This window comes from Eptesicus fuscus, chromosome 17 (genome assembly GCF_027574615.1).
Source record: "Eptesicus fuscus isolate TK198812 chromosome 17, DD_ASM_mEF_20220401, whole genome shotgun sequence".
NCBI classification, from domain to species: Eukaryota; Metazoa; Chordata; class Mammalia; order Chiroptera; family Vespertilionidae; genus Eptesicus; species Eptesicus fuscus.
The window spans coordinates 26,992,916-27,018,408 of record NC_072489.1 but is presented as its reverse complement, the minus strand read 5'-3'; the positions used below and the strand labels follow the sequence as shown (position 1 = coordinate 27,018,408).

Genomic DNA, 25,493 nt, shown 5'->3' with positions numbered 1-25,493 from the left:
TTTTATAGATGCTGTGGAGGAGGAGTTGATTTATAAAGCTCTTCTCAGCAAGTCTTCATGGCGGGGTGGAAACACGGCAACCCTCAAAGGCAAACTGATGTCTTTTTGATATTTCACAATGAGTCACTGAAGATGTTGCTATTTTTCCTTGACATTCACAGCATTCAGATATATATTCTCTACTTGTTTGTGCTCCCCTCTTACCTCACAATTACTTAGACAACAAATGTGTGATGAATGTACTTATTCATCAAATATATTTTGTACCTACTGGTACCAGGCCTTGTCTTAGATGCTCTGGATGTAGCAATGAATAAGGAGGACAAAATCTAGTATATAAATAAAAAAGTATACTATAATGATAAATGCTATAAAGGGAATAAATATGGTTGATGTGATGGAATAACTGGATTGGGGGGTCTGGCTACTTTATAGAGAAGATGTGCAGGGAAGGCCTGAGGGGTGATGACACTTGGAGGTTGAGATGCGTGTTTCCCTGGCAGAGGGTAAGTACAAATGGGATGGGAATGACATGAGGAGGAACTTGGCATTTTTGAGGAACAAAAAGGAAGCTAGAACTGTGCTGTGGAGAGCACCAATCTGTGAAGAGATAAGGAACTTGCACCAGATTGTAAATCTGTACATCATTTCCTTCTCAAGAAAGGCTTAGTATATTTTAGAAAAAGTCAACTGAACTAAAGAATATGCTGAGTAGCATAGTTCGTTTACATTCTGGATCAGGTTTTTTTTTTTTTTTTTAATATCTCATTGCAGATAGGCAACAAAATTTTCTCAGACTAAGACAAGTCCATGGACTACACTTTATCACTGTTCTGGAAGGTAGTGAGAGAAGAGGATAAGGTGATATGATGTGGTTATAGCGGAAGGTAGGAGCCACATCAAGTTTAGATGCACAAGTGAAGATCAACTCTTCACTAATGCTATAAAATATAAGAAAAGCCAAGTAACCCCTTCAGACCCTTAATAAGAGTTTCAGCATTTGAAATGGTATAGAAAGAACAACCAAGCTGCACTGAGGTGGGGATGTTAGGTCGGCCATTAGACTGGTGCAGGAATTAAGTTATTTGCTTATGCACATCAGCTTCATAGTAGGTAATTAAAAATCACACCTCAGTAAATCTGTATGGCATGATCCAGGTATGTGTTCATTCTGCAGATGCCAAGAGCTAGAGGTTGAAGACTGGCGGTCCACAGGCATGTTTTGTTTGACTCACAATATTATTGGGGAGGGGATAAGATTAAATACCAACATTTAAAAAATGAGAAAACCTAGAAGAGCTAGTCTTTAGAAGGCAGACTCTTTAGGAGGGGAATGTGCTTACCCAGATACCCACCGCCATTTAATGTTTTCTGCCTGATTTGAATATTACTCATGGGTTATGCTATCGTAACCAATGACAGAACAATCTCAGTGGTTTACTAGAAAGGCTTATTTCCTGCTCACAGTGCATGTCCACTGCAGGTTAACTGTGGCTCTGCTCCATGTTACCTTTATTCCGGCACCAGGCCAGGCAGTAGTCTGTGTGGAGCATTGCTGGTGTTGAAGGAGGAGGAAAGGGAGCATGAAGAAAAATGCACTAGCTCTTAGAGGATCGCCTTTACTTTCATTGGCCAAAGCAAGTGGTGTAGCTAAGGTGATGTCAATGGGATGGGAAACTATAATCTACCACCAGGGAGAGGCAGCCAATAATTTATATACAATGCAGTCTACCACAACCCTTTTGTACAATTTAGATGACCTAGCTAGTCTCCACAGACATTTGAGAGAATGACTACTTTAGCCTATGGAACTTGAGAGTTGAAAGTTTTATTATAGTTAAAAGCATGAGAATTACTCTAAAGCCTACTGTACTACAGTTGTCCCCACTCTATCTATCTATCCATTTAAGCATCTGTCTATATGTCTATCTCTATCAGCCTTGAGTGGGTTAAGAAGGCTTTTCCTTAGATACCCTTTTGCTTTAGGCTTTACCTAAGCAAGGCACATTGACATGATAGCAGGTTAGCAAGCCAGGCTCTCATGAGGCAGCTCTAGCTCTGCTCCTTTCTGCACTCAAGCACTGCCATCCACAGGTAGGCTGTGCGTCCAGACTGAGCCATCAGTGTGTCCTACAGCATAGCTGGAGTCTGGTAAAACTTAACCATAGAGAACAAGTAAATGATTAGCATGTGAAGCTGAATCTTGATTACACCCTCTGTGCACCCAGCTCTGCTCTTGGGACTGTGGAAAGCACAGTCCTTGTTCTTGAAGAACAAGATGTCCAGAGAAACCATCAAGGATGTGGATTTGAATGCTGAATCATGGGGCACTCACTTAGTTTGCTTGAGTTGCCAGTGTGGGTTGGTGTCAGCAGGATGGACTCTGTGAAGAGGTCAGAATTGTGAAGGACTGGATGTAAAGAATATTGAGTATGAATTCAAAATTTCAACTGGTTCCATCTAAATCTGGAATTTCTGGAAGCGAGATGGGCTTGTATTCTCTTACAGAGTTGTTTAAATATCCTTGAAATGTTTCAGAAGTTTTCTACCAAAATTGATGTTTTTGTCAGGCCTTGAGTCTCACTTAATTGTGAAAGTGCAGTGGCTCCACTCAGCAGAGCTGGCTTTTTCCTTTCCCTGGAGCTTTTGACTTCACACAGAGGCTGTTTGTGTTCTTCTCACTTGGAAGATAGCGGACAGGAAATGGATGTATCCTGGACCTGGGAGAGCATCTGAAAAGTGGCAGGCATTCAGCACATGTTGAATGAGATGGATGGATGGATGTTTGGAAAAACTTCATGATCCACCTTTCTCTTCTCACTCCCTTCTTTATTCCATCTGCTTGGCACTGAGGATAAATATAAGGTAGATGTTTTGCTTGCCATAAAAAGAACTCAAGCATGATCTCATCATTTTTGCCACATTCTCCTTCTTCCAATCTGATCAAACAAGGACTGGGAATGGAAATGAATAAAGTAGACTGGGTTTTGGAGACAGGAGGAAAAGGAGGGACGATAGTGAACAAGAAAACACATGCTTGTCCAAACATGGCAGGTGTAGTTTTGCTCCAAGAAGTTGTTATCATAAGGGATCTCAGAAACAACATTGTCACTTCCTTAGATTTTAAAGAGAATTCAAAATTTTTTTTTTAAATCTAAAATCTCCTGATTTAAAAAAAATGTTGGCCATTTTTTTTCAGACTCTGTGGTCTAAACAAAACACCTCGGCAGGCATTATGCATCCCAGGGATTTATTGGATGTAATTTCTCTACCTTCTGGTCTTTAACGAACCCAACAAACACTGCAACACTGAGGTGGGACTTTTGAGGTAGGCAGTTTTTAAAAATTTGGATATCATGTCTGAAAGAGAAGAGACAAATCTGACTCTTTCATAGAAATTAGGGATCATGGCAAGGTCTCCACACTCTTGCCTGGTTTCTCCGTGGCCAGTCAGTGATGACGACGAGGACAGTAGCCCATCACTATGGGAACGATGTCTGATTCAGCAGCATGACTGGTGTGTTGTTTGCTGGTGTGGTATTGGATATCCAAGCCCAATTTTTTAAGACTTGGTGGCTAATAAGGGATTGTGCAGCTGGAAAGGGCTAGTGGAGGATGGTGATACAAGTTAGTTCTCAGTGAATGAAGTTATTAGACTCAAAAGCGGTGCTTTCCTTTAATTTCCAACCTGCTTGAGCCTGTAAAGAAAATGGTGCACAAGACAGTGCACAGAGTAACATTTCCCAATTACTGTTCTTTGCCCTCTGATGTTTGACTCATTCATGCACTCAAATTCTTACTGAGCACCTACTATAGATGCAGCAGAACGAAGTCCCTGCTCTCAGGGAGCACAGTTTAGTCTGAGGACCTGGTAGTGTCCCTCAGATGCAGGAAGCCTGTAAGTCCTCATTCCTTCCCAGCTCTCAGAATTTTCCCAGCTCTCAGAATTGTGTCATTGTTTGAGTTGAATTTCAGAAGAAAAGTGGATGATGTTAGGGGAAAGTAGGCAGGGAGCTAGCTCACTTATTTTTCTGGGATTCGGATAGGGCGTTTTAAGGTAGTCTTGGAGAAAAAGACCTGACATTTCCGTTCTTGTTTCTGGTGTACCTTTCATGGCCTAGTGCTTCTTCCCACTGCCTTTATAATCCTCTCGCCCTGTTCATCTCTGCTTTGCTTTGGAACTCCTTTGAGGAATTAGTGAGAAGTCTCAGGATGTCCTGTTGAAAATGCAACCCTTGGGGTGTTTATTCCTTAATACAGAAAGCACCAAGGAATGAAGAATAAAATTTCTTCACTACAGGATCACCTAGTGGTGCATTTTACTCATGGCTGTCAGTCATTGAGTGTGGCAGATGTAATGGTAAATTTCATTTTAGTCCATTTTGAATGGTCTACATTTAATTGTTAAAGAACCAAAGGCTATAGGACCTACTACTAAGGATGTTAGCCAGAGTCCATTCTGTTATTCATTTATTTTGTATTGGTGCATGGTTAGCTAGGTAACCACGTAAATTAATTACGCCACTGTCTTTTTTTGGGTCTCTGTTACTAAAAGAACTCTTGTAAAGTCTGGCTCAAATCTCAATGTTAGACATGTTTATTTCTGGACTATATCATAAATTCACGAGCAAGGAGCAGTGCCATATGACTAGGAAATTACACACCTTTTAAAATGCCAGAATCAAGAACACCAAGACTCAGGAAGTTAGCTTTTGGATCAGTGGCTTCTTCAGAGAGTCATCACCCTGGCAATTTATATTTCTGAGCTTCTCATATATCCCTGCTGTGACCTGATGCTCATAAAGGCAAGCAAACAACTTTTTTATTTGCCCTGGATAAAAACCTATCTTGATGGAACCCAGGAGGATACCAAATGAACATCAGGACACTGTGATAGTATTTATTAACAGAGGAAAGAAGCTGGCTGCTTATGTGTTCAGTGAAGTAGGTCCCTCTTAGGAATGGTAGAATAACCCTGCACAGTATATTGCCATAACTTGGCAATTTAATAGTGATAATACATTTTAATTGAACAAACTCAGGAATTTAGTAGGAATATAAAATTGAAAACCAGCAAATATCAGGAATCTTATCATCACAGTTAATTTTTTTTTTCCTTGATTGAGGAAAAAGCTTAAATACATTTTATAAGCCAGCAGGTCAAAGACAGTATTAGGAATAAATAACATAAGCTCCCGGTTCAATCCATGCATACACATATATACATATACAAAGATGCAAATAAAATCTTAATCATCCTATTTTGGCTACTTCTCTGATTAAATTTATGAACTTTTGCTTGACCTTAAGTTTAGCCCATCATATAGTCCTGAAGTCAAGTTTTCAGGTATATACACATAACACCCATTTAATACCTAGACAAGCACACTTCATCAGGCTTCTAGTTCAGAATAAACACCTTTCTGTCAAAGACTGTGCGTCCACAATTCATAACTCTTATATAGGAAGTTAGGACACCTGGAGGCTTTTGGGGCAAGTTTCTTTTAAAAAACCTTTCCGCCTGGGTAGGCTGGGGTGGGGGGAATGTCATAGGATAATTTTGGTGCAGGGGGAGGGGCACATTCCATATATGTCTCTCCTCCATTCCACTCTTCTCTAAAAAATCAATGAAAAAATATCCTGTGGTGAGGATTAAAAAAAAAAGAGAGAGAGAGAGAGAGAGATGAGACCGATTGTGGTGCCTGGAGACCACACACCTGGCTAGAGAGGGCAACATGGCCCCAGAAGGTGTCTTCTGGCAGTAAGGCCAAATCTTTTCAAGAGAAGTTAGAAATTTGGTTACTGTGTGAAATTTCCTAACTTCTAAGCACTGACAATGAATGTCAAGTAAAAAACAAACAGTTGCTTCGTGGGGTAAAACAGTGGCCAGTGGAATGATTCCTGGAGGTGCCAGTTTATGACTTCTGGGCATGCCGGTTCTCATAGCTCCAACTTCCCACTTTTGAGGGGTGGGGTGGTGGGACAGCCCAACCCAGATGTGAGCAAAGATCATTTATCATTAATCTTTAATTCACGGCTCCTCTATGAAATGCTCCAAATTTTTGCAGATTGGGAGTTTGCAGGGAAGAACGGAATGTTAGGGGGACTATCTCCTTCGTGACCACAGAGGCAGAGACACCAATAGGATTGGTGAGGAGGATCGGTGCTGCCAAATGATAAGGAGTTAGACAATGATCTTCTGCCAGTGAACACAAGGACACGGTAGAGCACAGATAGGTGAAGAGTTTAACACAATTTATTTTATGCTTAAATAATCGACTAGGTCATCCAGTGTATGGTTTTTCATACATATGTCATTAGAGCTATGTGTCCATGAATGCTGATTTCATATGAATATAATCAACAAATTAAAGAATTTCACCAAAACCCAAATAAAAATGCCCTTTAAAAACACTGCAGCCTTATTAACCTAGTATGACACTGCTAGAATGGTTACAAATGATTGGCTTACTGAAAGGTGTCTACATCTTATAGCCAGTACACGATACAGTGATAAGTTTACAGCGTGCTGCCATTCTACTAGCTAAGGATTTCTGTTCAGTCCATTTTAAACACCCCTGACTGGGGCCTCTTATGAGCACCATCCACCTCTAAAGCGGCAAGCATCACCCCCCTTTTAAGCACTAACAGAGAGCACCCCCTCCCCCTAAAGCAACTACTGTATAGGTTTTTTTTTTTTTCTTCCATTTTCAGGTCATTTAATTGGAAAATTGGCAATAGCAACAAATATTAGATGAAGGGCTTTTTGTTTACAGATAAAATCTTCTGTGTTGCAGTATACGGTAGTGTTTGCAAAATTGGAAAAGATTTAATCAAAATAAGGTGATACACATGCATCAAAATATTAGTATTTTGAAGAAAATTTTTTTTTCACAGAACTACAGAATTCCTCATTTTGGGAATTATTTAAATTTGCAGCAGATTTTAAAGATTTGCTTTTTTAAAATCAAGCTAGCGGTTTTGCATATACAAACATTATAATTGCTAATATACAAGAATCAGTAAAGGTCCCTCCCCCACCCAGAACCCCTCCCTCCTCTTCTAGGGTGAAGTCCCTTGAGACCTCTATGATGTTATATGCATTTGCAATGTTCTGTTTGGGTTCTAAGAGGCAGTGCCTTATCAACATTTATTCTATTTTTCTGTTAGAATTTATACACTGTTATTATTTACAGCAAAACTATAGATGTTTTAAAAAAGAAACAAATAGTGTTTATACCCTGACAGTTTGGGTCCAAGAAAAATAAGGCGAGCTGTTGTGGATTTAGTAATTTTAGTGTTTCTCTGTGATTTCATCAGTCCATCTCCTTCTGTTCCTTCTGGAGGCAGGAATTTCTTCCTTTTGTAAATGACACCAAGTTACTTGAGATAAACTGTTAACGGCATGGCTTCTTGTATATACACTGCATTGCTAATTGCACACGTGCCAATCCTGGGAATGAAAGTGAATTTCCATGCTCTGTAAGTTGGCTCATGCTAAATTAAAATGTGGGTGGTTTTCTTTTTCTTCTTTTCTTTTTGTGTAAAAAAAAAAAGAATCATGCCATTAATGTGTGGAAGCAGCAAACACGCACACACCCTTCTCCTCGAATCTCTACTTCCTGCTGACATGTCTTCCATGAATTTCTCAATACTGGCAGTAAAAACACATGATCCTGTGGGAAGACAGACAATAAGTAGTGAGGTTAGCTTGCTTTCTTTTTTTAAAAATAGAGAACTTGCCTAAGCCTTCCTAGCTATTCAACAGAAAAGGCTCAGAGAATGGGAGTCCTGGGCCTCCTGAAATGGGGCAGGTTAGCATGAAACTTTGGACTCGGGCTATCTGCTAGATGCCTGAGAGGACAAGGCCCTGATGTGTGCCGGAAAGCTCTTTGAAGGCAATGATCTCTCCTTGGTGATCCCGTGACCTCATGCAACTTTGTTTGCTCTATTTGTGGTTTTAGAGATTGAGTCAGAAAGACTCTCTTCTAGGTCTGTCTCGGATGCACAGGTCATTCACTCTGGGGAAGCCCTGGGGGCCTCTGGCTTGTCTGTAAAATGGAGAGGCTACAGGGGTGCTCTCTGAGATTTCCACCAACAGCACAATAGCAGGGGCATGAGGTTTTCATGGGCACAACGGGCCAGGGATATGGAGTCAGAATAGTGCATCTCAGTCCTGTCTGTATGCTTTATGTCCCTCACCTCCCAAAATGCAACCAGTCTTTCAAAGAGGGAGGACAGTGCTATTGCTTCATTACTATGAAATAGTCTTTCATTTTAATGTGCATATGGAAAAACAATCTTCAGCCATTGGAAAGAATACTTTCCCCTTTCCTGTCCAATATCAGTCGTGACAGGATAAATTAATTTTGAGTTTTTTTGTTTTTTTTTTTGAGGCTCCACTAAGATGTCTTGTCTTACTCGATAATACCTGCATAAAGTATCTGTTTTATAGCCACTCTTAATATGTCAAAATAAATCAACATTTTTTTGGCAAAGGTTTTCATACTTTGGTGCAGTATGTATTGTTCTTGGTATGAACTTTTTCTCCATAAAATAAAATGATTCCCACATCTAGTCCTTTGTCAGCGTGAAGGTGACAAACTTGAATGCCTGCCCAAGAACAAGACACAGCCCCGACAGAAAGCTGAGAAAGGCAAGAACAATGTTAGGAACAGCGCTGTTCACCAACATGTAAGCAGGTCTAGGATAACCTTTAGGATTATTTCTGTTAAGCCCCCAAAGTCTTCCCAGTGACCTTGACATTGTTTACTTATCCCGGACAAGTTTCTTCCCCTTTAGATGGGTCACCCAGGATACCTTGGCTTATGTAAACATGTTGGTACAGCACTTCCTTTGTCTGCTCTACTGCGGTTCTGGCTTCCTTTTCTGTATTAAAAGTGCTACCGACCTCCACGCCCCAGGTCACCAATGCTGAGAGCCAAGAACATCAAAGTATCAATTCCTTCTGGGGTGATTTCAACACCCGCCCCCTCCCATGGCTCTGCAGAAGCTCCAGAGAAGGAAAGTGACTCATTTGGACAGGCTTCAAGCCAGAAGGTGTGCAAATCAGAGTAAGAAGATCAGGGTTTTCTCACCTCTGTTTTTATATTATTCCTAATCTTCCAGGCACCAGGCTTCTTAGATGGTCCTATAATGTTACCCTAGTGCTATCATGCTGTTTTCTTAAGGAGAATTTTCAGCAATTTTCTCTAATCAAACCCCTCCCATAGACCCTTGCTTTTAACAGCTTAATGGATACATAACTTACATACCATACAATTCACCTATTATAAATATATAGTTTGATAGTGTTTAGTAAATGTATGTAGATGGGCAACTCAATTGAACTTCATTTATTTTTGCTTCATCTCTTCCAAAAACTAATCCAACTTCCAAGGATAAATCTGGTCATAAGGAGTAAGGTCTTTCTCTTATCATTCAATGCAAACGACCATTATCTCTCTAGAAATAGTGGATATGTTTCTATAATCTTAAAAATGCTATTAATCATGCCCATTTATATTCGGGTATGATTTGAGTGATAGTTAAAAAAAAAGTTGGGAATTAGTTCCCCTTAAAAATCTCTCTTGTTCTCACACCAGAGTGTGTTGGCTCCAATCACACAGGTGCAAGGAGGTCATCATTGGATAAAAGACTTTATACCAAGTTGCACAAAAAGCATTAGAGCCTTGGCTGAGTGCCTGTTATAAAAATATCGACATCCTGTATAAACTGTGATAAGAGCGACACCTGATGGAAAGGTGTGAGAGGGCAGGTGCCATCAAGATGACTTCAAAAAAAAAGGACAAGTCATCTTCCCTTTCTGGGTTTAGAGAATAGATTCCAGGTAGAAGCATTTGCATTTAGGAATCTGTCTTTGGGTTTTGCAGACCTTTCAAACACAAAGGTAGTAGAAACCAACTCAAAAAGTTAATCATTTCACTGTACTTTTTCTTTTCTTTTAGGAAACACTTTAAAATGTAGAAAAACAGCTATTCAATGGATTTTCATGGCAGTTTATATTTTATAGATGGATGTTGTCCTTTCCAAATCACATTTTCAAGTCAGGAGTATGCTTGAATTAGAATCAACCTTTCCTTACAGGTCTACATACCAGTAGTTTTTAGCCCCTAAGGTCTAGCTTAAGAAAAAGAAAAAAAAAAAAAGATGTCTGAAGCTCTCTGTAGCCCAATGAACCTTTTCAGGCTTAATGCCCACTACTCTCTATCGGTTCTCACACTTGGGTGCACATTAGAATTATCTGCAGAGACTTAAAAAAAAAACCCAATGTCTAGGCCATATGCCATTTCATTATTTACTAGTAGAATTTCTTGGGGGCAGAACCCAATATCCAAAAAAACAAAAAAAAACCCCACAAAACTTAAAAGCTTCCCAGATGATTCCAGTGTTCAATCAAGTTTGACAGCCAGTTCTATGTTCTGGAGCAGCAATTCTCACAGTTTGATGTGCATATGTATCACCCAGGGATCTTCAAATGCGGATTCTGATTCAGTAGTTTGGGGTAAACTCAAAGATTCTGTGTTTCTAACAGGACTCCCAGGTAATGCTGATACTGCTGGTCCATAGGCCACACACACCAGGAGGATCCAGAGCAGGGGTGAGGAACATCTGGCCCCGCCAAGGCTGTTTTTTTAAGTTGATAATTTTGTATTGCACTCAAGTGATATTATAAATATCCAAATGGCTCTTGGCAGATAAAAGGTCCCCCCCGCTCCCCGAGATCTAGAGGATCAAGACTACATGTCTGTCATCAACACATTGGTCTACAACTTTTCCTTCCCTTCCCGAACCTTCATCTATATCTAACTCTCTCTACCCTTCAAGTTCGTTTCAAGTGCCATCTCCTTGAAAGTGCAGACTGCTCTCCCTAATGAGATGCACCTTTGCAGGTTAACGCTTACTCATCTTTAAAGACTTAGCTATGCTGTGGCCTCAGGAAAGCCTTTTCTGATAGGCCTTCCCTAGAGCCCACTGAGAACACAGAGCGTTTGTTACGCTAGTCCTTCCTTCTCTTCTTACCCACCTCTCTTTCCTTCTCGTTGGAGCCTGGGTTTTGTGTTTTTAGCCCTTGAACAACCTTTGTCCCATCTCGTTCCTCCTTGCAAGATAAGAGTTCCAGAAGGACAGGCAGCATGGAGGTTTTCTTCATGATTGCATATCTACCTACCCTTTTCATTTTTCACCAAGTGAAAGGTCAAATATTTTTTGAAGGAATAAATACAATTAGTCAACTTTTTGACTCAGATAAATTGTGGCCCTGGCAAGCTTGGGCACTGTTGCCACTCTTGGCTTCCATATGGCTGTGAGATCCTGAGCATTCCCCCCAGAGGCTTGGAATACAGCTATCCTGCTGTTTTTATAGCTTCTTTCTGGGGACCTTCCCTTGCCACAGACTCACTAATCAGCCCTCTAATGGTACATTTGAAGTAAATGTTTTATAGATTATGGCTACCTTAAAAATGAAAGTTTGCTTTACTAAAAAAACAAACCCCACACAGTTTTTACTATGTAGAGTATGAAGAAATTTACTACAGGTTGCCTTTGTACAAACTTTGATTAAAGTTTGCTTTTAGGCTTTTAATAGTCATCAAATACTATTAAACTATTAATATAAGTAATAGTTAATAACTAGGTTCTGGATAAGTTCAAATTTCATAGTTTTTGCTCATTAGCTATAGGACCTTGGGTAAGTCATTTAAATTGTAAAACTTCAGTTTCCTCATTTATAAAAAAAGGATGGTAGTACTTACCCTATAGTAGTATTTTGGAGATTATATGAATGGGGGGTATATACTAGTAATAATCTTACCTAGTACCTGTCATATAGTAATCATTTGATAGAATATGACTATTATTCATAAATAATTTTAGAAAGACAGGTTGGTGTAACAGAAAGGGCACTACTAGGCAAGAGTATCAATCATGAGCTGTGTGACAGCAGAAATGTCACCTGACATCGGTATCTTCATCTCTAAAAGGAAGTAAACAAAGTTGGTCTGACCTGCTTCAAGGCTTGTTTGAAGGATTACACAAGAAGAAAATGGAAAAGCACTTTATAAACTATAAATCACTCTATACTACATACAAATCTTTATAGTGATTTTAAGCCATTGGCTTTCCCCATTAAAAGTAGGATGGTTTAGTATTGAAGAAAAGCAGGTGCAAGGTTCAGATAACTCAAAATTAAACTAGCTGTACAATGGGAAATAAAAATTTGATGTCACCATCTGAGAATCAGTGAAATTTGGAAGTATTCTGCTTGTTTAGTTCTGTTATATATATATTTTAAGGGCAGCCAGCAGGGCTATAAAATTTCTCAATCTATTTGCAAATTGATTTTTCCAGAGCACACATTCAGTGTCCTGGAATTCCAGGCAGTATTCTTGGACTCATTTCCCAGGTTCTCTGTGGAAGGTAAATACCACCCTGGAGAGTAGACTGGGGCTTGCAGTCAAATTGCCATTCTTTCCATCTGACACACTGCGTTTGCTCTACCCTGAAGTTATTCCCGTATTCATATGAATTCTCCTACTGAGTTTCTCTTTCCTTTGAGGGGTATAGCAAGTTAGCCCAGGCCCTGACAACTTCTTTACAATGTGTATTATTTGTAATTTTAAAGCCTCTTATATATTTATTGAGCAAGTTGCTCCTCTGCTAATATTCTCTAAAGGACTCTAGAAGCACAGCACTGTCATATAGTTTTTGGCATCATTTATTCATGGATATTAGGTATTTGTTACTCTATATAAATGGCCCAGTTAGTGTAGGTGACAATTCTGGTTCGTTTTTTTTTTTAAACATATTTTTATTGATTTCAGAGAAGGGAAAGGGAGAGCGAAAGATAGAAACATCAATGATGAGAGAGAATCATTGATTGGCTGCCTCCTGCATGCCCCCCCCACCCCCCCACTGGGGATTGAGCCCACAACCCAGGAATGTGCCCTTGGCCAGAATCGAACCTGGGACCCTTCAGTCCACAGGCCAACGCTCTATCCACTGGGCAAAACCGGCTAGGGCCACTTCTGGTTCTTTTCCCTCTGGTGTCTGAGTCTATGACTGAATGAGATGTTAAAGTTTAAGGGAGACACTAAAGCTGATTGACCTAGTTTCTATTTTCACTTAGAATTGCTTAAATAGACCAATTCAAGACAGCAAACTCATGTTCAGTGTTTTAGTAATTTGCTACATAATGTCCTCCATCAAGTTTAGCTGTCTGACATACATAATAGGTGGGATCATTCTAGATATTGTTACACTGATATTATCCAATCTCTTACCCTTATCAGCCAATAAGAACCAAGTCATGTTTCTATCTCTCGATTCATCCTACCTTTTACCATCCTCACTGCCCAAGCCAAGCTCTACCATAGCCTCTTCACAGGTTTTCTTGTCATCCATCATTGCCACTTCCGATTCACTCTCTGCCCTGCAGCTAGAGTGAGTGATGCAGAACACAACCTGCATCATAGCCCAGCCTTGCCTAAGAACCGTCAATGGTTTCCCACTGTTTTGGGGGTAAAGACCAGAATCTTAACCAAGAGACACACAAGGCCTATTCGGATCTTTCCTACCTTTCCAGACACAATGGCAAACTCTTCTGCCACTTACACTGACCCATTCTCACAGTTTCTCTTTCCCTGTTTCCTACTTCTTGCCTCCGCAGAATGCTATTGCTTGTGCCTAGCCATAGCCAATTTCCCACCCCTCATCCAATTGAGTCCTGTTCATTCTCTAAAACTCAAATATCCCCTTCCCAAAGGAAAGCTTCTCTGTCACCTCAGATCCAGGTCAAGTTCTGGTTCACAGGTTTGAGGGTGTGGGCTCATTCATTTAACTTAAACTTGGCAACCACTTGTTGGGTTTGTGTATCCTGTTTGTTTGTTGTTGTTTTTTTTTTTTGCCATTTTTTGTTTATGAGATATTGGGCAAAATTTTGGGCCTGTTTTCTCACCCGTTAAATGGGTTGGTTGTGAGAATTAGGCGCACGAGTGAAACACTTGGAAGAGTATGCACAGTAAATGTTGTTCCAGAGCACCCTGCAGTTCTTAGTTATGATTGGTTCCCACTTAATGTCTAAAGTGGAAGCTCAGGCAGAGCAAGCACTTGTCAGGACTGTCTAGCGATGACTTCTCAGTGCCCCTGTGGAAAGCCTCACAGAGAGGAAGTGAAATAAATAAAAAATGGTAAGGTGTTTTAGTGGAGGAAGAATTAAGAATTTACTTGGGCCTTACAGTTACCCTCATAAAACATTGGGGGCAATGAGACTAGATATTTCCTCAGGGTTCTGGGAATTGGGGAGCAGCAGAGGTATGAAAGCTGAAACTGGAACCCGTTTGCTCTCTCTGTTACTTTGACCAGCGGGGCTAAGAGAACTGTTGGTGAATAGCCCCAAAGAAACCATCCCGCTTTACCTTGCAGACTTATGGGTATATTTTCAAAGCTATATTGCTTTTTCACCCCAAATTGCCTTTCTAAGGGTAGCTATGTAGAAATAAACGGAATAAAGTCAAATTTAGAAAACAGTGCTAAAGGAAAACACTGTCTATGAAGAAAAGTGCAGACAACTTTAAACATTTTAACTTAAAAAACAGAGCAGTACCATTAATTAATTTCCTATTTAATTTGCTTTGGCTTACATAAAATATATGAAATAACATATAGGGGATTTGAAATAATATTTAGGGATTTCATTCATTTAATTTAAACTTGGCAACTACGATATTTTAACCAAAATTATATTTTCAATGCTGTTCCGCTAAAATGGGGAAAGGCTGGATCAATACAATTCTCACAGTGTAAGAATTACTCGTTGCCAAATTATCTTCTGTTAGACTGCATTCTGCTCCTGCATTTGATACTGAGCCTTCGCTCTTCGAGGAGACTCAAAAATCGCTGTTTACACTTGCTTCTGCAAATGTCATTTACATGGAAATTCCTGACAAATTCATGAGAAGGTTTCTGGGTTGTAAACTAGAGTCAAGTTCAGTGTGTGTGTGAGCATACATAAAAAACTAACTCTCACAACTTCATACTGCATATGCAAAGCTGGAACACAGTGAGAGAGCGAGAGGAAGGGGGCGCTCTCAGTCACCTGCGTGCCACAGGGAGTTAAGTGCTACTGTTGTTGATATGAGCACACATCGCTGACTGACCTTTCACTGTTACGAGTGGCTCTTCTTCTCCACGTGCCGGATTTCTTTCTTTGTCTTCACCTTATAACCTTCTCCCTGCTTTAAAAGGAATGCACACGTTAGGATTTCACGGCAAAGGAGTTTTAGTTATGAAGCAGTTCCAACTCTGGTTCCTTGAGGCTGGATTAGGGTAAGTGAAACACAGTTTAAAGCACTTTGCCACTTCATGTCCCAAAATACAATCCTCTGGCTTTAACCACACAGCTTAGCGTCATCCAGGCAAGCTAGAGAGCACCACCAGAATGAAGACAGCGCCACTGTACTTCACAGTTCTTCAGGTTAGTGAGGAATCCTAAAGGGAGCAGCCTGTCCGTGTCTGGTCGGAAGCTAAAAGAAATCATTGCGGAAGCTCTCAAGGCAATCAAACCCCAAACATAAAAAAATATTAGTTATTTACAACTTACGCATTCTTAAGCCAGCAGAATTTTAAGCTGTTATAATGAGACTGAAAGTTCTCAGTAAACCACTAATCACAACTAACACCATGGAAATGCTGTGGATCTAAGGGACTTTTAAAAATTATTATTAATTATTATTTGTGGAATTACCAACCCCTCCTCTCACTCCAGACCAGGCAGACATGCATTTTCCATAAAACAAGACCTCTCCTCACCGAGCAATGGGACACACTTCTCTGAGAGCAAAGTTTTTGAGCAAATACTCAGCTTTTACCCTGTTTATAATTAATGGACAGCACAGTAGCCTTTCCACAGATTTAGACCTCCTGAGAAATTTTCAGTTCACTTTGTCTTATGTAAACACAGGCTATTAAAGTTTCTATTTTTAAAATGAAAAGGTTAAAGTTCTAAGAAAAGGAAGGAAGAAATAACTAGCAGTGCTTTCTCTGGGAGATGGAGATCCATCTGCTGAGTTATAAGGCTCAGTAATGAGTTTAGTTCCTGAATTGGCACATTGGAAACGCAGAGGAGAATTTTTGGGTTAAGAATGGGGGAATTCAGATTTCTCCGTAGAACATACTGTACAGGGAAAATATATTTGATATATGGATCTTGAACTGAGCTTTTTGCCATTCTAACATTTAAACCCTGTGCATTTGCTGGAAACGAATGTTCTCCATCCGTGCCCAGACAGGCACTGGGCAAGGGTGGGGCCCTGCCAAGGGGTTTGGTGGTGGTAGAGGATTTTAATTTTTTTCTAGGAATCTTGAACTGGCATGTTCTAACCTCCATGAATGAACATATCTCTGCGAACTCTCTGAAGATAGTAAAAGAATATAATGTTAAGGAATGTTAGGAAGAAAAGTCTTTTTCTTTGACCCTGATCAAATGCACAAGATATCAGGAGCAGCAAACGCTTCAAGCTGCCACACGGCCCACGCCAGCCTGTTAGCCGCGTACACTAGAGCGTTCACAAAGCTTTCATCCTCTACGTTCTCTGGGGCAGTACCCCTCCTTTACCACGTCCTCTTTCCTCTCTTGTGGGATAACCATTCGTCTTATTACTTTCCGAGTGATCTGTAGGAAGCAATAGTGAAAAGTAGAGATGTTTCCTGTTTTCTGTTTCAAGAGGGGACACTACAGCAAGCAAACAGAACATCTAAATTCCAAGAGAAATATGGAATCCCAATGGTGATTACTTTTCTGGTGACGAGGTTGCCTTCTTCATCAGTAAAATGTTCTTCCGTGACAGATTCACCAGGAATGTGTTTTGCTTCCTCTCCCTAGAGGATGTGGCATAGAGATTAGCAACATACCAGGTGGAGAGAGCTCCCCACCACTCCATACACCACACACATGCTCTGCGGAATGTTAGAAAGAGAAGGCATATGTTCTACTTGCTCTTCCAGGGCAAGGAGAAAAGGCTGACTCCACTGATAGTTATTTAGCAGGCAACAACATTCAAAGCATTAAACCTCAAGTATGTACAAGGATGATGATTAGCAACAAGCTCCAAGAAGGAAGAATTTAAAAATACATAACTATAGAATGGACACTTACACATTGCTTTATAAAGCAAAGTTTCATTGGTTGAAAAAAAATTAGCCAATGATTAGGGCTCTAATTAGATCATCTCACTTTCAGTACAACCCATTTTTATGAATTACAGTATGTCTAATTTGAATTAAGATAGTACCTTAATTGGGAAATTTATCACCCATTGTTAGTTTGACTTAAAATTTCACTTACTAAGAGCAATGTATACATTTTTTTGGAAGCACTGAAAGTTCAGGGAAAATCTCACTTTTTTAAGACCGAACCTTTCATAGGTCTTAAAATAAATGAGAATAGCTGTCTGATGAAGTACTTGGTTTCAGAATACTACTATTTTCAAGTGAGGGTCCTATGTAATGACTGATTATCTGATTTTCATTGCCACAGACAAAAAGAAAAAAAAAAGTACGAAAGGAATTTAAAATAGTATCTCTCAGTTAGTGACTGTTACCAGGTTTAGAAGGGGAAAACTGTCAAAAGACCTTCCTCTAGTGAGTTTAAAAAAATGAAGTAAATTCTTCACTCTCCAAGATGGGCTCTTACTATCCTGCTCATAGAAAGCTTGGTAGATTTAGATGGCTCCTTAATATCTATTAGTTCTATGATTGCATAAGAAGAAGAACCACTCAAAGCAAACATAGGACTGTATTTGCGATACATTATTTCCGGCACTGGTATTCATTCAACTTTAGGTTAGTGCCACCTACAGTTTTGGGGAATAAGGACAAACATCTGAAGTGCAGACCTATTCTAGAGCCGTATTTACCTATTCATTAAACTTTTTGTTGAAAAGGTGACCTGGATATTGCTCCACGACAGTGTATGTAGTTACTGTGCACTGCTGGCTTCTTAGGAAAAGTAGCAGGTCACAAAGACTGCTGCATCTCTGCGAGAGCCAGGATTCTAGCCCTGTCAGTGGGACTGTCAAGGAAGAGGTAGCTCTGATAATTTTGTCAGTGCCAGCCAATGGTGGGAGAACTTGGTGAGTGCCTTATGTTGTAACAGGTAGAAAGGCAGTTCTGGTTTAAAATGAAGAAAAGTGTAAAGACGAAAACACTATTGTGTTTTGCTAACAATATTCCATTTCCATTCTTCCTTTCTACAAAGTGACTTTGTATTCTTATAGATTGTGGCATCATAAGTCATGACAGCGTGTGCGCGACTCATCTTATCTCACTGTGGTCTAGAGGTGGGATGAAAATAAAAGATCTTTCTTGCTACTCAGATTTAGTTCACCTTGAATCTTGCTTACGATTAATTTCAATTAACACACTTAACAGAGAGAAGGAGATTAGAGAAATGTAGAAGACTCATGACTAAATGCACTAAAATCTGCAATACATCTTTATGGGAGTGTTATTTATACTTAATATGGTTGGTGTCATTAAAAAAGCCATTTTATTTTTAAAGCATAAAGATAGTAGAAAAGGCTAATAAAAGGTCATGAAAGATGTCACTATAGTTTAAATAAGAATAATTGGAATATTTTTGAGCTAACTTTTGGAAATGTCTAGTTCTTAGAGTGCTAGAGAATCCCAGGAAAATACAGTAAAACAGAATCCTATTGGACAAATCATGAATGGACCCTTTTGGGGGGAAAGATGCCAATTAATTTTTAAACTGTTTGGACAGTCTCTGAAAGAAATGTGAAGTAGTTATATTTATAAGCATATAGTGGATATATATAAGTATACTGATTTATATTAATAGTCTTAGAAAAAAGCAAAGCCCTACTTATAAGTAACAAACCATATAGGTTGTTGAGATCTATTCTGGTATGTAGCATTTTTTCCTACTGAAAATTCATACTATTTATGTAAAATTAAAGTTATAGGTATATCAATCTTAAATGGTCATAAAGTATAGTCAATTATGCTTTAACAAGATCAAAATAAATTGTCTGATTATGTAAAAACTCACTAAAGTAGATTAGATAGATAGGAAGGAGTCAAAAATACATTAAAAAATCATCCATTTAAAATGTTGTCAAATATATTGGAAATCAAGTGTTACCAAGGAGAGGTCTTTGGGGCTTCTCCTTAATGAGAGAAAATAATAGCTAATTAGTTTCTAAAGTTCTTGGAAACAGTTTGTACTGTTAAGTAAACAAAATTACCCTCTCTGGCCTTATTGATGGCATTATTTTTGGCAATACCCTTCCCTAGCACATGCCGTTTCTAAGGAAAAATACAGTCTGTCTATCTACCTACCTACCTATGTCAACCATCGTGGCCACCTTACTGAAGACTAACTACTTCCCTTTAAAACCCTGTGAAAACATTTTCTAATTTTTATTCCTCCTTGAATTTTTTGAATAAAATGAAAGAACAATTAACTATATAAAATGTACCAATTTGCTTTGATGTACACAGTATTAAAACTTCAACTTTCCAAAAAATGGGGGTAGATATCATATATATGGCGCACACATAACTTGGCAAGTTACTAAGCAATATATACAGTATAACTCATTTTTATATTCTAAGAAACCACTTGCAAAGGATGTTGTTCTGTACATGTACATAAAAATCTAAAGCTAATGAACAGTAGTTACTGCTGGACAATGGAATGGGGACATCAAACTTTATATACTTTTGGTTTGGGGAAAACATACATATAAACTCTTAATCTGAAAATCGTAAAAAAAATTTCAAAAGTAGACATGAAAATACAGTTGAACTATACTAGTATAGTGAAATTTCAGTTATTTGAATCTTCCTAAACTTCACAATAGTTTGGCTGTGAGTTGGCTTAAAACTTTTACCTTTCTAATCACTGAATTTTAAGCAAATGTAAAACAAGCTTATAGGACTGGTTAATTTACTTAAATTGCTTTCTAGCATTTGAAACCATTGTGATATTATCAAATTACATAGAAATAAATAGAAATAAATAAATATGTTTATAAAATTTAAAAGCTCCCCAAATAAATGGGAGTTTAATTTGACTCATTCCTTAGCAACTTAAAAAATATTAAATTTAAATTATAAAATTATACTTTCAACCCACTTATTATACAAGTTGAATGGCTAAGAATACAAATTTGCCTAGACTTCTGGTAATGGAATCCTGAGCACACTATTGACACTTAAGTGGCAAACAATCTAAATATGCTGACTTAGTCCAAGGTAGATAGCTTCCGTGAAGTAGGTCAAATTCCTAGCATTCCGGCTTCATAGTTTTCAGGAAAGACAGTCCAATGCTGCTCTCTTCCATGCCACTAGAAAGGCCTAATTTAGTCTAGGAAAAGTTATTTTTTATTTGTTCTGGAAGAGAAAGAATATAATATTGTGGAAAAAGCAGGTAGAAGCTTCACTGGAGGGCTAGAGATTAGGTTCTGGTCCCAGAACTGCTACTGCCCTGCTGTGATTCTGTATAAATCAACTGGTCTCCAATCCTGTTTTGTCATCTAGCAAAAGAGTGATTTTAGTATTGATGATCCCTTTAGGGCAGTGGTTCTCAACCTTTCTAATGCCGCGACCCTTTAATACAGTTCCTCATGTTGTGGTGACCCCCAACCATAAAATTATTTTCGTTGCTGCTTCATAACTGTAATTTTGCTACTGTTATGAATCGTAATGTAAATATCTGTGTTTTCCGATGGTCTTAGGCTCTACAGCAGCGGTTCTCAACCTGTCACGACCCACAGGTAGAGAACCGCTAGCAGGGTCTCCTAAGACCATTGGAAAACACAGATATTTTCATTACGATTCTTAACAGTAGCAAAATTACAGTTATGAAGTAGCAACGAAAATAATTTTATGGTTGGGGGTCACAACATGAGGAACTGTATTAAAGGGTCACGGCATTAGGAAGGTTGAGAACCACTGCTTTAGGGCCTAACATTCTCATGTTATGTTTTTGACAAAGATGGTTCCCAGCCACATTTACCATATACTACTGTGGTCTCAAGCTCTTTTACGTCAGAAAGATACTAAACGTGTAAAGAGAAAAACAATAGAAGTCTGACCCTTTTCAACTGCCCCAAAAATCTGAACAGAAAAATATTAACCTGAATGATTCTTCTATAGTATATGTAACATATTTTTTGTTATACCCATAATTTCCAATTATAATTATAGCTATTCATTAGCTTTTGATTTCTATCATATGCAAAAGATATTTCTCAAAACTTGAGTGATTCTATTGTTTATACCATGCTTTCTCTTGTTATAAAACCCTTTCTCTGATGATTCCACCCAACCTCCCTGAAATTACACTGACTCCTCTATTTTATGAAGCCCACTACAACATCATAGTGTATTTTGGTCTTTTAAACTTATTAATAAAAAAGTTAATTATAGAATTAACTATATATTAAGCTCAAATACATAATAACTCTAATAAAAGCTAACTTGAAAATGCATGTGTAGAATGCTAGGAGAACAAAAGGGAGCACTCACTGACATAGGGAGCGGGGTTTGATGTTTTTGTATTCTTCAGAGTAATATTTCTTTACCCTCCACCCTCCCAATTTTTTTGCAAGATCACTTATTTTCTTCTGTCCTATACAGGGGTAGGCAAACTTATGTGTATAGCAATAAGTATATGTGACAGATTTTTTTCTTGTATTACAACTGTAAACCTATTTTTGCCCATTCTTACATAAAGGAGAGCTGGCTTCTATCATGGCAGCTATTCTAAAGGAATAGGTGGGATTGGATGCAACATGAACATATCACATGTTAAGCATAAGAAGAAGCAAGTTGCCAGGACTGGTTTGGCTCAGCGGATAGAGCGTCGGCCTGCGGACTGAAGGGTCCCGGGTTCGATTCCGGTCAAGGGCATGTACCTTGGTTGCTGGCACATCCCCAGTGGGGGTTATGCAGGAGGCAGCTGATCGATGATTCTCTCTCATCGATGTTTCTAACTCTCTATCCCTCTCTCTTCCTCTCTGTGAAAAATCAATAAAATATATTAAAAAAAAAAAAAAAAAAAAAAGAAGAAGCAAGTTACACTATGTTTGGTGCACTTTTTCTAGATGTTTCACTTTAAAATACCATTTCTTGAAGATATTATGAGCATAGCAAAGCCTGAGCAAAGAGTATGGCTTTACCTTCTTCAGAAAACAGAATTATTTCTTTCCTCTAATTCCAGGAAGATGTGGGAAGTTATTATGAGGATTTATGGATAGCAGGTTGAATACTTACAAATATGCTAGATCCCAATAAGGAATTTGGCTTGCCTGTACGGAATTTTCAAAGAAGTGATTCATGCTTTTTGATAGCCCCCTATTGAGCTCAAGGTTGACTGGGGGATAATGTAAAATTTAGACAAGGCCTTATTTTCTTCTCTAATGCTTCCAAAGTCTTTGAAAAACTATACTAAAGCAGATTTCTTCTCTTCTTTAATCTGATCTTCATGAAAAGTACAAGCAGCAGGATTAAAAATTTTTGGATACCTAAGCCAACATCTCTGCTCTCTGTTGAGTCTCCTGACACTTTAGAAATGGATAAGTTTGACAAATGGTTTTCAATAGACATTTCCCTTCCTTTCTTTCTAGAGCTGCCAACCAAAGAGCCTCAAGTTATTTGGATCACATTCAGAGGCCTGGGTAATGAAAACAGCTTCCTAGTTCAATGCACTCAATCATTTTAACATCAAGAAAGATCTCGCTAAAGACAGTAATAAAGACAAGCAGCAGACTGAGACACATTCTGCTGGACCTTCCCACACATAAAGTCAGTGCTTCAAAAGGCCTTCATGGGGGAAATCAGCTTATTCAACTGTGCTGTAACAGGTGATTATATTTTTCATTTCCAGAAAAAATTGCTTCCTATAACTTAACATACAAAAAAGAAATCAGGCTGTATTTTTGTCAAGTTAAAAACCTATTTCATTTATTGGGGTGATGTTGGTTCATACAATTATATAGGCTTCAAATGTATAATTCTATGATACATCATCTGTATATTGCATTGTGAGCCCATCACCAATACAATTAACCAATGTCACCTCAATAAATTTAAGCAAAAACTTCTGAAATAGTTTTTTTTTAAATTTGCCTTATGTCACATATCCAGGCTATAACATCAAAGTCCCATTCATTGATAAAAAAACTGTGAAGGCAGAAGGAATTTGAGACTGAGAAGGAAGCCTTTCAATCCTCTTAGCTCATCCCTCATGACGGCCTCTGAGATTTCAATGAACATTTCACTTGATAGGGACTATTCTCTCACCAATATAACACTTCTTCAGCGAAAGCAGGATACAATTCCCAGGAATTCTCAGATAAAATTAATTACAACCGTCAGGTCAAACACAGGCCCCACTACCAAGCAACATGACGTTTTCCCTTTTGTTATTGTTTTTATAAGCTTCCAAATGTGCAAACATATAGAGAGCCATTTCGTTATCAAGCATGCTGAATTTTCAAAATCACAACAAAGGACTTTCTAATAAAACAGCAATGCCCCATGATGATTCGGCTACAGGATACCTTTATAATCAAACGCCGGCGAATAACCCGGGTAGTGACTCTCCGTTCCTCCTCTGAGCTTGAATCACTCTCACTGTTTTTCAAGTCCTGATAAATGTATTTTTAGCATAATTTTACCATCACATTTAAAATAAAAGACATTCTGAGAAGGGAAATCAAAAAAGAATTACTTTTACTTGCTGGTTTTCCCTCCTCTAAGGAAAATCGTGATGTATATTTGTGAAAATGTTTTTAAAAATTTCAGTGAAAGAAAATTTTGAGCAGGATTCTAAGTGAAACTACTCTGTATATGTATGTATTTATGCATAAGTGTGTGAATCTAATTACTTTGGTCTTTACCTGCATATATATATGATAAAGACCAAGGTAAATAAATGATAAAATATTAAAAATAACAATTTTAGAGACTTTTTGGCATCAGAAAGTACATCTACTAATTATTAGTTTGAAGAAACATTAATATTCATTTTTAACTAGTTTTATAGTTCAGGCCATGTTTTAGTTAATCTATAGAAAAAGGCATGGTATTGGATTTTTATGAAATTTTGGTCAGATTTGACAAATTTATAAAAAGTAAAGAATGTATGTAAGCATAATTGGTATCTAGTAAGAGTTTATTCAAATAAATAAAGGAATAATGTGAAACATGTCAAAATATGAGGTCTTATTTAAAGAACTGATATGAAATTAGAAAACACATCTGACAAGAACATGGTAGAGACAGAATACAGTAACTAAACAAATGCTAATTTTTAGGCAATAAGGATAGGAATATGAAAAAAACTGCCAAGTGGCAATCAGTTCACATTTCAAAGGGAAAAATATCTTTGGCTTCTAATTAAATGTCATAGTGAAAAATATTTACTGAATGATTTTATTTCTAAATTTTAATGAAAGAATTCTGAAAATACTGACATTTTATTTTCTAAGTTTACTAATTACCTCAAATTTGATAGTACTGGAGTTAGAAGTTATAGTTAATATCCATTAGAAAAATCAATGGCAGTATTGATAATAAAAGAAAAACAAGTAAAATTGTTATGGGAAGTATAAGTGCTAGCTAAAATGATTAATGAAACGTTAGTCAAATAATAATATAGTAGGCCATATTCACCAAAGGTAAACTTAACAAAAATATAATATCAACCTTGACTTTGTGGGAAAGTTCATGTGAACAAAACATCCTACTGAATAATATAGTGTCAAATGGAAACAGTTTTTGAGTTTCTTACTCTTTGCAAAGATATTGCTTGCTAAGTTTCCTATTACTTTTTAAAGTTCATTAGAAAAGGACCATAAATTCAGGACACTTAAAATGACCTAATATTGTGAAAGGAGGCCCTGCAATGGCTCCAGAAGGCAGAAAAAGATAAGAGGAATTCATATTGTGAAAGAAAAAAAGTACTAATCAGCATTCAAGGATTAGTAGGTTAGATGAGGCAAAGGGAGAATTCAGTCGGAATTAACCATACACAGAATCGTAAACTGGGGAACAGTTTTCCCTTGGGTAAATTTAAAAGCAGAAGAACAGATACTAATGCAAACACTAATAACAAATCTAGATGTTAAATTATATCATAATCCTATCAAGCATCATCTAAGACCAGCCCCTCACATAAATAAAAAGTGGCCATTTGGCCAATGTTTTAGTTTCCACTCTTTTCTATGCTAATCTTAAGGTGAAGGGTTGACAGAATGTAGTAGTAAGACCTCATCAGGATTCCTTCTGGAGAATTCTCTAGGAATTGGTAAACAGCGTTAACTAAGAGGCCAAATGGAATTTTCTCAGTACTCCTTGCATGGGTTGCTGCATGGAAAGGGGTGGAAAAGAACAGAATTTTACCTTGTAACAGCAGGTAGTCATTCGTGTAAGAGCTGCACCCGGAC

General features: G+C 38.1%; 1 protein-coding gene across 1 annotated transcript in view; it reads right to left on the bottom strand.

Annotated features, from left to right (window-relative positions):
- Positions 1-5,696: 5,696 nt before the first annotated feature.
- The window catches only part of ANK3 (ankyrin 3), a 302,810-nt gene continuing 283,013 nt past the window's right edge, over positions 5,697-25,493 (bottom strand). The window contains exons 43-44 of the mRNA XM_054728942.1: positions 15,177-15,254; positions 5,697-7,676 (exon numbers count right to left, since the gene is read on the bottom strand). Coding sequence (XP_054584917.1) covers positions 15,186-15,254 — 69 coding nt within the window. The 3' untranslated portion in view covers positions 5,697-7,676; positions 15,177-15,185. The remainder of the gene's footprint in view (positions 7,677-15,176; positions 15,255-25,493) is intronic.